This window comes from Sebastes umbrosus, chromosome 3 (genome assembly GCF_015220745.1).
Source record: "Sebastes umbrosus isolate fSebUmb1 chromosome 3, fSebUmb1.pri, whole genome shotgun sequence".
NCBI lineage: Eukaryota > Metazoa > Chordata > Actinopteri > Perciformes > Sebastidae > Sebastes > Sebastes umbrosus.
In genome coordinates, this window is record NC_051271.1 from 473,660 (window position 1) to 487,881 (window position 14,222).

General features: G+C 38.7%; 1 protein-coding gene across 1 annotated transcript; it reads left to right on the plus strand.

Annotated features, from left to right (window-relative positions):
• Positions 1 to 2,055: 2,055 nt before the first annotated feature.
• LOC119485018 (homeobox protein Nkx-2.5-like) lies at positions 2,056 to 5,709 on the plus strand. Its single transcript, XM_037764285.1, has 2 exons — positions 2,056 to 2,768; positions 4,918 to 5,709. The coding sequence occupies exons 1-2, from the start codon at positions 2,315 to 2,317 to the stop codon at positions 5,583 to 5,585; spliced, it is 1,122 nt and encodes a 373-aa protein (XP_037620213.1). The 5' UTR covers positions 2,056 to 2,314; the 3' UTR covers positions 5,586 to 5,709.
• The last annotated feature ends 8,513 nt before the right edge of the window (positions 5,710 to 14,222 follow it).

Genomic DNA, 14,222 nt, shown 5'->3' on the forward strand with positions numbered 1-14,222 from the left:
ACCCTGCTGCATGTCCACATACTGAGCATACCTTCTTATACGTATACTATAAGATACCTTATATCTTATACCTTCTTATACTTATACTCAGCTGTTTAGAGAGACATTTTCAACTTTTACACTTTAGGTTTAAGCGCTAATATCTTTCCTTAAAACTTCATTAACATCAGTCTGAAAGGATCTTTTATGATCTAGCAGATTAAGCAGGACCGAATGTTTTACATCATCATTGCCTTTGAGTTAGAATTAAATACAATATTTAATATATTGCACAGGAAATACCACTGAGGACACCAGAGTCCTGTCCTCCACCATATCTCTGGGAGTTCTGTGCATTTAACGGCATGAAGAAGAGTTTATTTTCTGTTATTACGCAAATAGAAACTTAAAATTTGACTGATTTTTTTTGCACCAGAATCACAGACCTGTAAAGAAGTGGAAGGCTTTGAGACAACATTTAGACAATAATGAACAATAATTAGAAAGCTGTATTGAGTTTGGTTGGTTCCATAAACTGATGCTTGTCTGAAAATATCTAAATAAGAACAATACGAGTTCATGTTATCATAACACAACTTTATCACAACTAGAATATAATATCATGTAAAATTAAAGTGGCTCATTAAACCTTAATATTTAACCAGTTTTCAGTATAACAGGACATATGATGAATGAATATATGTGTGTGTATTTCTGTGATATTAAAGGTTTTTGGAGAACACGCTGCAGGCTGTTTGTGTTCAGCCCGCAGGAGGAGCGAGTGTAAAACGGAAAGAGGAGCTGATAGGAGCAGATTAGTTCTGGCTAAAAACGTCAGTCAGTTTTCCTGGAGGAATCTTAATTGCCCCAGGAGGCCCTGCTTATCGGCCCAGGGCGGTTATTAATACAACACCCGAGATAAAGAGCACGGAGAGACACCGAGAGCAGCCGGCTGCTGCTGGACAGCAGACTGGACAGTACAGGAGGGTAACATCACACTGAAGACTTTATAGTATTCAGAGGATGAGAACAGCTTCCTCTAACCTCTGAACCCTTAAATCTCCCCTTCAATTTAAAATCCTATTCCTTATCTGACTTTTACTGGCTTCCTCTTGAGGGAAGAGTGACACATTTAAAAGGCAGGCAGACATTTGAATGGCTCCACATGAAATGGGAAATAGTGTATATTTTCTGTTGTGCAGTCTGACAGAGTTGGCATCTCCTCTAAACTTAAGAGCAAACATTAAAGTTGTGAAACTTTGAGAATTTCCACAAACCTGCAGCTTCATGACATCATGTCCCTGTAAGGAGCCTTCAGAGGACTCAACTCAGCCAACTGGTGTCTCTCTCTCTGAAAATACAATATGCATCTTGATCAGGTTTTGGTTCTTATGAGGTCTGCAAGGCCCATATTGTAATAGAACCTGACAAAATAAATAATATCCTGTCTGTTTAATTCATTTCGACAACTTTAAGACAAGTAGGGGCGCTTAAAAACATCTCAATGAAGCAGATCTCACTGCAGGTTTTGGTGTCAAAATCCTCACTTCTGCGTAATGATGGTCAGCCCTACCGCTGGTTTATCATCAACTATCTAGATGAAGTTAAACTACAGCACAAAGAGCTTCCTGACTCTATTATCCCCTGACCTGACCTTTGACCTTGACCTGACTGTTGACCTTGGCACGGTGCACATCTCTCCAAAGAGCTCACAGATTTACGCACAGATTTACGCACGAACCAACACGAGGAGCCCAGCTGACTGAGCGACTGTGGAATGAAGAAAACTTCAAGTAACATGTTGAAAATCATAATAAAGCAAAGTAAAGATCTCGGTCCCATATTGGCATTCCCAGAGCAGAGCAGGACTACTGACGGGCGTAAAATGTGCGCGTAAAAAAAAAAGTCTGTTGGGCGAATTGAGCACAGAAGGATAAACACAGTAACACTCAGTCCACCATATTCACACTAAACAAAACCAGTACGTGCACATACGTCACGCACGCCCCACCTTCCCTCCCTCTCTCTCTCTACGTTCCCAAAATGCTTCCCTTCCAGCCCACACGCACACGCACGCACTTTCCATCTCACCCCCCTCCCCCTGACACACTGACATCAGAGGAGGCAGAGGCCCAAACTGCACTTACAAAGCCCGACATTAGATGTGTCAGAGAGGAGACCTGCACGGACAAAACCGGGACTAATGCCCCTGTTTTCGTGCGTTTTACGGCGATGAGGGATTCCAGAGGCTTAACGCACCTCCAATCACCAAAGAAGAGGCTTTTACGCACAATTATTAGTTAGAAAAGGGAGTGTGGACGGAGAAGGTGTGTGCATGTTACTCGGTGGGCTTCATTTCCTCGGTGCTGCTGTAGAGCGGGAGCTGGAAGACATGATGCTGCAAAGTCCGCTCACCTCCACCTCCACGCCGTTTTCTGTCAAGGATATCCTGAAGCTGGAGCTCCAGCAGCAGCAGCAGCAGCAGCAGTCCGGGTCCTTGGAGCTCCAGCACCGGGTCCACACCCAGACCCACACCCAGCGGTCCGGGTCTCCTTCCCAGCAGCAGCACTTCCAAACCCCGCCGTCCTGCATGCTCTCCGGGGCCCGGGACAGTCCTCCCTTCTCGGACGGAGAGGACAACCTGTCCTACCTGAGCGCGCTGGCGGTGCGGGACCAGGAGGAGGACCGGGAGGAGGACCGAGGGGACACCAGCCTGTCTCTGTCTCTGTCCCCGGACATGTACGTCCACCCCGGGCTGCAGGGAGCCAAGCTGGAGGAGCAGGAGAGCAGTGAGTTCAACACGAAGCTGCTACTGCTTCAAACTGTCCTGTTGGCTGCTGCCTTTTATTAAACCAGATAATGATCTGATATACTGCACTGTGTGTTAGATTCTATTTTAGCTTCCATTTTTAGCTTGTTTTTATTTTCTAATCTTTAATGTTTTTATAACTGTTTTAATTATGTCTTAATGTTCTTTTGCATTTTGTCACAATGTTCTTGAATGGTTATGTAAAGCACTTTGAATCTCCCTGTTGCTGAAATGTGCTACACAGATAAAGCTCCATGCCTTGCTGTGCAGGCCGGACACACACACACACACAGACAGACAAAAGGCAACACAAGGAATAGAATAGAATAGAATAGAATAGAATAGAAAGCTTTATTGTCATCGTATTAAATACAACGAGATTCACAGTTTCCACTTCTGGTCAGAGCTTTAAAACAAATACTTGACGAGACTAAACGAGGCAGATAAAACATACAACAGGTAAAACACACACACAGTTATACAGCAAAATAAATAAATGTAATAAATAAATATAAACAGAAGTGTTACACTAGAGGTATAAAATATAAAAATAGATGTAAAGTAAACAGAGGTAATTGTTAAATAGGAGGTAGGGTAGATGTAATAAATAAAATGTAACTTGAGGTGTGTATTGCATCAAAGGATATATTGCACAGATAAATGTATTTCACACGGACACAAAGACATTATTATTATAATAATATCAATCAGAAAATATCAAACATGAATTATAAATCTCAGCAGCTGTTTTGAATGTTAAATCTCACAACTAAAATCATTTACATGTTGAGCCACAAAAACAGTTTAACCTCAAAACGAGCTGCGGCCACAGTGGAACTGTAGACATGTTATAACTCAGTTATGCACCATGTGGTTTTATAAATTAAAACATAAAAATAAAATGATTTGTTATAGTTTAATAGCTCACTTCTAGTGTAATTTCTAAATAATCCTGCAGCTCTTTCGTGGCTAATTATTCTAATATTGGTCATTATCATTTGTTCACTTTAATGTGACCTTAAAAGCTAAAGATATAAGTTGTGCAAAAAGTGCAAAATAAATAAAACCCGTTTAATAAAGTGTAAATATAGATAGTGTTTCTCATGTCCCTCCTCCAGACACGCAGACACATTATCCCAATAAAGAGCTATCAGATGGTGGAAGTCAGAGGCCTGAGAGCGATCCAGTAAAGTCTGGAGATGTCAAACACTTTCTAGTGGTTCAGTCTGTTATGATGTTGGATCATAAACCGACAATTAGTTTAAAGAGGCTTGTAAAAGAAATGACGAGCTAATAAACACAGTCACATCGTTTTATTCATCAGATATAAACACATAAAAGAATCTAGAAGTTCAGAAAGTCACAACATTTTATACTATTTGCCAAAAACTACAATTATCCGAGTCTTTATTTTAGACAACATATATTTAGTTTATATTTGTTTCAGCCTCTCCTGGTGTTTTATATTTTATTATAATCTCTGAGCTGTTGTTCAGGTTGAAAAGCTTAACATAATTTTATAGAACATTTTAAATGAAACAAAGGAAATGTGTGAATCTGGTCTCTGCAGGCTGGTTGGTGTTTTTTTGGCCTATTTTCTGCAGTTTAAGAGTTATAGAATAGAAAGCGTTATTATCATTGTATTAAATACAACGAGATTCACAGTTCATAACGCACCACTATTAAAATACATTCCAACTGAGTTTTCTTGTTTTGTTTTTTTGCACTGATAGCTGATAAAATGCCACATATTTATTATATATATAATATTTAATATATAATATATAATATATAATACGCAGTGTGGTGCTTTTACCAGCCGGCTCACTGCAAAAAAAATAATTTAACAACATGTATGTATCAGGAAGACTTTTAGCATTTCTTTATGTGTCGGTGTGGAGAAAGTCTCCCATCGTTTATTCTGTTCAGTGTTTGTGTTTTCAGCCTGTTGTAATATTGATCTTGTTTAGATTTAGTATTGTTTTAATTGATAATATTTTGAGTTCTGCAGCTTCTGTTCAAAAGATAAAGAAAGAAATAGCATAATGTTGTTTTTACGCATGAAGTTAACCCTCCTCGGTTTTTACGCATGAAGTTAACCCTCCTCTTGTGTGTTTCCAACCCGCCAGAGAGCTGTGGTTCGGTGTCCCGGGAGGAGGCCTCGGAGGGCGGGCAGACCGACCCGGATCGGCCGGTTCCGGTTCCGAAGCAGAGGAGCCGGAGGAGACCCCGGGTTCTGTTCTCGCAGGCTCAGGTGTTCGAGCTGGAGAGACGCTTCAAGCAGCAGCGCTACCTGTCCGCACCTGAGCGCGAGCACCTGGCCACCAGCCTCAAACTCACTTCCAACCAGGTGAAGATCTGGTTCCAGAACCGCCGCTACAAGTGCAAACGGCAGCGGCAGGACAAGTCTCTGGAGGCGGCCGGACAGCACCACCCTCCGCCGCCTCCACGGCGCGTCGCGGTGCCGGTTCTGGTCCGGGACGGGAAGCCGTGTCTGGGAGGCGCGCAGAGCTACACCTCCTCGGCTCCGTACGGATCCAACCCGTACGGTTATACCGGATACCCGGCCTACACATACAGCAGCCCGGCTGCTTACAACAGCAACTACAGCAACTACAGCTGCACCTACAGCAGCATCCCCAACCTGCCTCCATCAGGCTCCTCCAGCGCCTTCATCAACATGAACCTGGGAAACTCCACACAGACCCAAACACATCCAGGGACCGCGGTACCATCCTGCCAGAACCAGAACCAGACCCAGACCCAGGGCGCCCTGCAGGGGATCCGGGCCTGGTAGCATCACCACCTCACCACAACACACCTGGTAGCCTCACCAGAACACACCTGGTAGCCTCTCCACCTCACCACAACACACCTGGTAGCCTCACCAGAACACACCTGGTAGCATCACCACCTCACCAGAACACACCTGGTAGCATCACCACCTCACCACAACACACCTGGTAGCCTCTCCACCTCACCACAACACACCTGGTAGCATCACCACCTCACCACAACACACCTGGTAGCCTCACCAGAACACACCTGGTAGCATCACCACCTCACCAGAACACACCTGGTAGCATCACCACCTCACCACAACACACCTGGTAGCCTCTCCACCTCACCACAACACACCTGGTAGCATCACCACCTCACCACAACACACCTGGTAGCCTCACCACCTCACCACCTCTCCACAACACCACAACACAACCAGGGTATCTCTTTTATGGTAAATGGTAAATGGACTTGCATTTATATATCTCTTTTCTAGTCTTCCAACCACTCAAAGCTCTATACATTACATGTCAGTATTCACCCATTCACACACACATTCATACACTGATATCAGAGGCTACTAAGGTGCCAACTTTGCACATCAGGATCTAATCTAAAGACTCATTCCGACCTTCTGATTGGTGGACTACCCTCTGAGCCACAGCCCCATGGAGCGCTTTCATTTCGGAAAACAGTGTTGCTTTAATATAAGGGATGTGAGTTTGGATTCAGCTGTCAGGTGAGATGAGATTTCACTCATATCTCCAGCTGCTTCAGAGAGTATTACAGCCGACATCAGTGTGCGTAAAGGCTGGACGTCACACTGAACTGGCGACATTTCAATCGTTGGTGCTCTAGTTTTCTAGTTTGGCACTGAAGCAACAGGAGGAGGAATTACGCACCAGATTTTGCGCATTTCTCCTCATCTGAACTCAAAAAGAAGATTTTTTTAATGTTTGTTTTTAACATGGTATATTTTTTAGCCTATGGAGAGATTGAATTGCTTTAAAGTGTTTGTTTTTTTGGGCTCGACAGAGAATTGTTTTAGTCTATTTCACATCTATTCAAATAAATCAGAGAAATGATGAAAAGGTGCGTTTGATTCTGTATCCGGGCAAAAACAAAGATTTGATCCTTCTTTTGGATGGACGTTTTTATTGGACTTTATTAGTTGTAATCCACAGAAGACATTCCACAAATGTGTACCACGATCTGCAGATATTTCACTATATCCACAAACATGTGTTTTTGTATTTGTGTTGTGTAAAGTCACAAGTTATGTGTATTTACAAATCGCCCTGTATTTTGTGGATGTGACTTCACTCAATACAAAGATACATGTTTGTGGATCTGCAGATCATGGTACACATTTGTGGAATGTCTTCTGTTACAACTAATAAAGTCCAATAAAAACTTCCATATTTTTGGATGCTAAACTTCTGTGCTGTGGAAACAATAGTAAAATACATCACACTAAATAATGAAAAGAAATAATACTAATCCAATAATTATTGCTCCCATGTGGAGGTCACAGAAGTAAACCAGATCCACGGAGGCACATTCTGCTCGTAAACACATTATACTCCTCCAGGAGAGCTGCTGGAGGAGGAGGAGGAGGAGGTGGAGGAGGAGGAGGAGGAGAGAGAGGAGGAGGAGGTGGAAAGAGAGGAGGAGGAGGTGGAGGAGGAAGAGGAGGAGGAGGAGGAGAGAGAGGAGGAGGAGGTGGAAAGAGAGGAGGAGGAGGTGGAGGAGGAAGAGGAGGAGGAGGAGGAGAGAGAGGAGGAGGAGGTGGAAAGAGAGGAGGAGGAGGTGGAGGAGGAAGAGGAGAGAGGAGGAGGAGGAGAGAGAGGAGGAGGAGGTGGAAAGAGAGGAGGAGGAGGTGGAGGAGGAAGAGGAGAGAGGAGGAGGAGGAGGAGAGAGAGGAGGAGGAGGTGGAAAGAGAGGAGGAGGAGGTGGAGGAGGAAAAGGAGAGAGGAGAGAGGAGGAGGAGGAGGAGGAGGAAGAGGAGGAGAGAGAGGAGGAGGTGGAGGAGGAGGAGAGAGAGGAGGAGGAGGTAGAAAGAGAGGAGGAGGAGGTGGAGGAGGAAGAGGAGAGAGGAGAGAGGAGGAGGAGGTGGAGGAGGAGGAGGAGGAGAGAGAGGAGGAGGAGGTGGAAAGAGAGGAGGAGGAGGAGGAGGAAGAGGAGGAGGAGGAGGAGGTGGAGGACGAAGAGGAGGAGGAGGAGGAGAGAGAGGAGGAGGAGGTGGAGGAGGAGGCCGGCCACAGGAACTCTTTGTCCCGGTGCCAGGCGACCTGAAAGGAGGAAGTTATTCTCCATTTGAGGTCCTTTAAAGGACGCGATTAAGCACCTAAAATAGCCGAGAGGAGCGAGCTGCAGCGGGTCTAAGGAGCGGGAATAATGGCTCTTATTGGATTGTCGGACAAAAGGTGTGATGTAGGCAGAACCGAGCACTCAGCAAAGACAAAAGCGCACAGAGGCCGTGAGATTGACGTCCTAATATTCCAATTTGAGGGACAGGCAGCGGGTTATTCTAGCAGAGAAGAGAAGAGGAGAAGGAGACACGGGGGGGGAAATGTGGTCACTTTTGTTCCCCTTCAGTTCCCCTTCAGGAGGCTCGTTTTGTTCTTGGAGAAAAGCTCTCCGAGATGCCCATGCAGCAGCAGCGAGGCTGCAGGGCAGCAGGCTGGAGGTGAGGAGCAGCAGGGAGGCCATGTGTGAAAGAAGAAACAACAAGAGGTTTTATTGCTACAAGTTTCACCATTTATCCTCGTGTGGAGAATGGACAGCTATTCTTTCAGTTTCAGGGTTATTTCAGCTCAGACCGAGTTATTCTCACAGGTAACTACCGCACTGATCCGAGAATAAACACTCAGAAGAACACTGAACAAAGATATCAGAGTTATATTACAGCGATTTCACAGAAAGGTTTTAATCTGGACAGGTATATTAAAGCACTGTAAACAATCTCTGTTAACTTACAGCAGGATCTCAACAGTATGAACCTGTTATTGATCAAAACTTTACTGTTAATACTAAAGAAAAGCTGTTAAATTAATAACTGAACTATAATGCATTCTTAATAAACATCACTTTACTGATCAGCTGTCTAAAGTCTCATCAGTCACAGCTTCATGCAGGATTAGTTGAGTTCTGGCACCTGATCTGCTCATGTGAGGCTTGTTCATTGAACATGATCTTAAAATCAGTGAATTATCTTTATTGTTCTTCATCACATGTTGTTCTGGTTTCATTCTGTGCTTGTAGCAGCTAGAGACACACAACAAGTCTATCATAGCCTTTCTCCTAACAACCTTTAATTGTATTTAGTGTGACTGTTCCTATGTCTGTAACCTGCTAAGTCTATTCATCTATAGGCAAAAAATAATGTTTATTAAAATGCATGTAAAAAATAAATAGTGCATTAAATTAAATCAGTAAGATAATGTAAAAGAAAGGTGAATAACAGCTATATAATGTATCTTTAAACAATAAATTAATTGTAAAATACTGTGAAATTAATAAAAAAAACAACAGTATAATAATGTTAATTTTAACCTTGAGATCATTGGCGTCTAAAAAACACTGAATCTATAAATCCCTTTAATATCCCTGTCCAGATTAAAACCTTTGGATAATAATAACAATACGTTCTAATTACTTTTTAAAAATATTTTTTAAAAGAAAAAGGTCACATCTGAATAATCATATAATATTAACTATAGCTATTATATTTAGTTAGTTCTCCTCTGATAAAATGAGTTTTCCAATGTGGCTAAAATGTAATGCATTGTATTCTTACACTTTTAAGAATGTCCCAGTAAAATAACAGTAAAGAACTGTTACTGTAAAATTAACATTATTATATTGTCGCTGAAATGTACAGCTTTGTACCGTTAATGAAAAATACTGTTTTTTTTATTAATTCCAGTATTTTACAGTTAATTTATTGTTTAAAGATACATTATAAAGCTGTTTTTCACCTTTCTTTTACATTATCTTACTGATTTAATTTAATGCACTATTTATTTTTTGCATACATTTTAATAAACATTATTTTTTGCCTATAGATGAATAGACTTAGCAGGTTACAGACATAGGAACAGTCACACTAAATACAACTAAAGGTTGTTAGGAGAAAGGCTATAATAGACTTGTTGCTGCTACAAGCACAGAATGAAACCAGAACAACATGTGATGAAGAACAATAAAGATAATTCACTGATTTTACCATCATGTATAATGAACAAGCCTCACATGAGCAGATCAGGTCCCAGAACTCAACAACTACTGCATGAAGCTTTTACTGATGAGACTTTAGACAGCTGATCAGCAGGAAAGGGATGTTTTTAAAGAATGCATTATAGTTCAGTTATTAATTTAACAGCTTTTCTTTAGTATTAACAGTAAAGTTTTTATCAATAACAGGTTCATACTGTTGAGATCCTGCTGGACATTAACAGAGTGTTTACAGTGTACTGATTACATGATCCAAAACCAAAATACATTTTGGTTTTTGTTTGATTAAAGTTTGTTATATTGTTGAAATAATTACTCGTTCAGAAAATAATCATTTATCAAAACGAAACTGCCAAAAATTATTATTTGATTCCAGCTTCTCAGATGTGAGAATTTGCTGCTTTTCTCTGTTATATATATTAATTATATTAATATTATATTAATATATATATTAATTATAAATTGGACGAAAAGAAGTAATTTGAAGACTTTGGACTAAATCATTATAGATTATTCGAAATATTAAAATAAAACAATCAACAGGTATAAATTAGGAAAACATATTTTTTTAAATAGATATTTCGGAGGTTACAATGCTTCTTTATTTGAGGTCGTGCAGCCTAATTGGCGCCGTTAATTAGCCATTGCGCACTAATGAGGGGGGAGCGGGGGGATCCTCTTCTTCTCCTTTATGGGAGAAAAACCTGCCAAATTATTTGCTGTGATAATAATTCTTCAGAACAAAAAAATGATCATGGAAGTTGAGTGAAAATTAGAGATGGAAGGCATCAACTGCTGTGTTTCTGTGCGCGTAATTGTTCCTCCTCCAGTCTGAGTAATGTGTAATTACAGCCACTCTCACGTCCTAATGCGAGACAGCAGCTAAGACTGAGAACAAACAGCAGGAGCCACATTTACTACAACAACTCCCACTGAAACCTCGTTAATACTGGTGGATCTGGAGCTGCAGCAGCTCTGCTGACTGACAGACAGCAGCTCAGCGGTGAGTCAACATGAGAAATGGGTCTTTATGGAACATTGTCTCATGCATGTTGTAATATTTTAAGATATGCAAGGCAGCTTTATTTGTAGAGCACATTTCAGCAACAGGGAGATTCAAAGTGCTTTACATAAACATTCAAGAACATTGTGACAAAGTGCAAAAGAACATTAAGACATAATTAAAACAGTTATAAAACATTAAAGATTAGACAATAAAAACAAGCTAAAAATAAAAGCTAGGATAGAAGCTAACACACAAGAGTAAAAGCTCTAGTGCAGTATATAAGATCATTATCTGGTTTAATAAAAGGCAGCAGCAAACAGGAAAGTTTGAAGCTTTGATTTAAAAGATATGGATTTAAAAGATATGGTTTAAGTTATTATTTCCTGGCTCCACAAACTACTTTACGCACGTTGTTCCTCTCAATTGAATGAAATGAAATATGATTTCTTAAGAGCAGATAGGATAATAGATATGTGTGTGTTATCTCTGCAGCTCAGATTGAGATCTGTCAGTCTGAGCTGTTAACCAGCTGATCTCCTGTTGGACTAAACAGCAGTAAAGTCCAGCAGAGCAGCCTAATGCCTCCTCCTCCTTCTCCTCTGTGCTAATGGGGATTAATGGAGAGGTAAACACAGAAACACAGAGCTGATAAGAGGAGCTGCAGGCCGCAGGACAGACACTGATGGAGGCAAATAAAGACGAGACAGAGAGGCGACAGTCTGCAGCTCAACACCTCCACTACCTGCTGCACACAGCCAGGATAATAATAATAGTAATAATGATAATAATAATAATAATAATAATAATAATAATAATAATAATAATAATAATAATAATAATAATGATAATAATAATAATAATAATAATAATAATAATAATAATAATGTAATGTTTTGGCCATTTTTCTTCTTCTTTTTTGCAGCATTAATATTAATGAGGACGCTGATTTGTTGTGGAGTAAATACATTGTTTTTTATTTTAATGTAAAACTGAAAAAATCTAGCAATCAACAGTCTTCCTATCACATAATGCAGCAAAATATAGATTATTATGATTATTATTGAGCCAAAAAGGTAAATCACTTTATTACTAAAAACATGGCAAAGGTTGTATGGCTGTTGACAGTATTTTCTGATTTATAGAGTGATGAAAAGAGATCTCCAACATTCCCTCAGTATGTTTGACTCTAAATTGTCAACAAAACGAAACAAGAATTTTGAACCTGGCTTTATCTAATGTTCAGATTTATGTTCTGGAAATGTATGAACATATTTAATAAGATAATGCCTCATTTGCATATTTACACACAGAAAAATAAATTGTCTTAATGTAAATAATAAACTAGGGAACGTTTCATGGTGATATCACCTGTAGTGTCTCCAGCTTGTCACATTTTCAGCAATATTAACAATTTTTTTTCAGATCTTTTTTTTCGGACATTTTTCAGATCTTTTTTTTCAGATCTTTTTTTCAGATCTTTTTTTCCAGATCTTTTTTTTCAGATCTTTTTTTTCAGATCTTTTGTTTCGGACATTTTTCAGATCTTTTTTTTCAGACTTTTTTTTCTGACATTTTTTTCAGAATTTTTTTTCTGACATTTTTCAGATCTTTTTTTTTCAGATCTTTTTTTTCAGACTTTTTTTTCAGACTTTTATTTTGGACATTTTTCAGATCTTTTATTTCGTTCATTTTTCAGACTTTTTTTCAGACTTTTTTTTCGGACATTTCTCAGATCTTTTTTTTCAGATCTTTTGTTCCGGACATTTTTTTCAGACTTTTCTTTCGGACATTTTTCAGATATTTTTTTCAGATCTTTTGTTTCTGACATTTTTCGGAATTTTTTTTCAGACATTTTTCCGATCTTTTTTTTCCGATCTTTTGTTTCGGACATTTTTCAGACTTTTTTTTCGGACATTTTTCAGATCTTTTTTCAGACTTTTTTTTCGGACTTTTTTTTCGGACATTTTCAGATATTTTTTTTCGAAGATTTTTCAGATCTTTTGTTCTGGACATTTTTTACAGACTTTTTTTGTCCGACATTTTTCAGATATTTTTTTCAGATCTTTTCTTTCGGACATTTTTCAGATATTTTTTTCAGATCTTTTGTTTCTGACATTTTTCGGAATTTTTTTTCAGACATTTTTCCGATCTTTTTTTTCCGATCTTTTGTTTCGGACATTTTTCAGACTTTTTTTTCGGACATTTTTCAGATCTTTTTTCAGACTTTTTTTTCGGACTTTTTTTTCGGACATTTTCAGATATTTTTTTTCGAAGATTTTTCAGATCTTTTGTTCTGGACATTTTTTACAGACTTTTTTTGTCCGACATTTTTCAGATATTTTTTTCAGATCTTTTGTTTCGGACATTTTTTTCAGACTTTTCTTTCGGACATTTTTCAGATACCTTTTTCAGATCTTTTGTTTCTGACATTTTTCGGAATTTTTTTTCAGACATTTTTCCGATCTTTTTTTTCCGATGTTTTGTTTTGGACATTTTCAGATATTTTTTTCAGACTTTTTTTGTCCGACATTTTTCAGACTTTTTTTCAGACTTTTTTTTCGTTCATTTTTCAGACTTTTTTTCAGACTTTTTTTTCGGACATTTTTCAGATCTTTTTTTTCAGATCTTTTGTTTCAGACATTTTTCTGACTTTTTTTTCAGACTTTTTTTGTCCGACATTTTTCAGATCTTTCTTTTCAGATCTTTTGTTTCGGACATTTTTCAGACTTTTTTTTCGGACAATTTTTCAGATCTTTTGTTTCAGACATTTTTCTGACTTTTTTTTCCAGACTTTTTTTGTCCGACAATTTTCAGATCTTTTTTTCAGACATTTTTCAGATATTTTTTTTTCAGACCTTTTTCCGGACATTTTTCAGATATTTTTTTCAGATCTTTTGTTTCTGACATTTTTCGGAATTTTTTTTCAGACATTTTTCCGATCTTTTTTTTCCGATCTTTTGTTTTGGACATTTTCAGATATTCTTTTCAGACTTTTTTTGTCTGACATTTTTCAGATCTTTTTTTCAGACTTTTTTTTCGTTCATTTTTCAGATCTTTTTTTTCAGATCTTTTGTTTCAGACATTTTTCTGACTTTTTTTTCAGACTTTTTTTGTCCGACATTTTTCAGATCTTTTTTTTCAGATCTTTTGTTTCGGACATTTTTCAGATCTTTTTTTTCAGATCTTTTGTTTCAGACATTTTTCTGACTTTTTTTTCAGACTTTTTTTGTCCGACATTTTTCAGATCTTTTTTTTCAGATCTTTTGTTTCGGACATTTTTCAGACTTTTTTTTCGGACAATTTTTCAGATCTTTTGTTTCAGATCTTTTGTTTCGGACATTTTTCAGACTTTTTTTTCCAGACTTTTTTTGTCCGACAATTTTCAGATCTTTTTTTTCAGACATTTTTCAG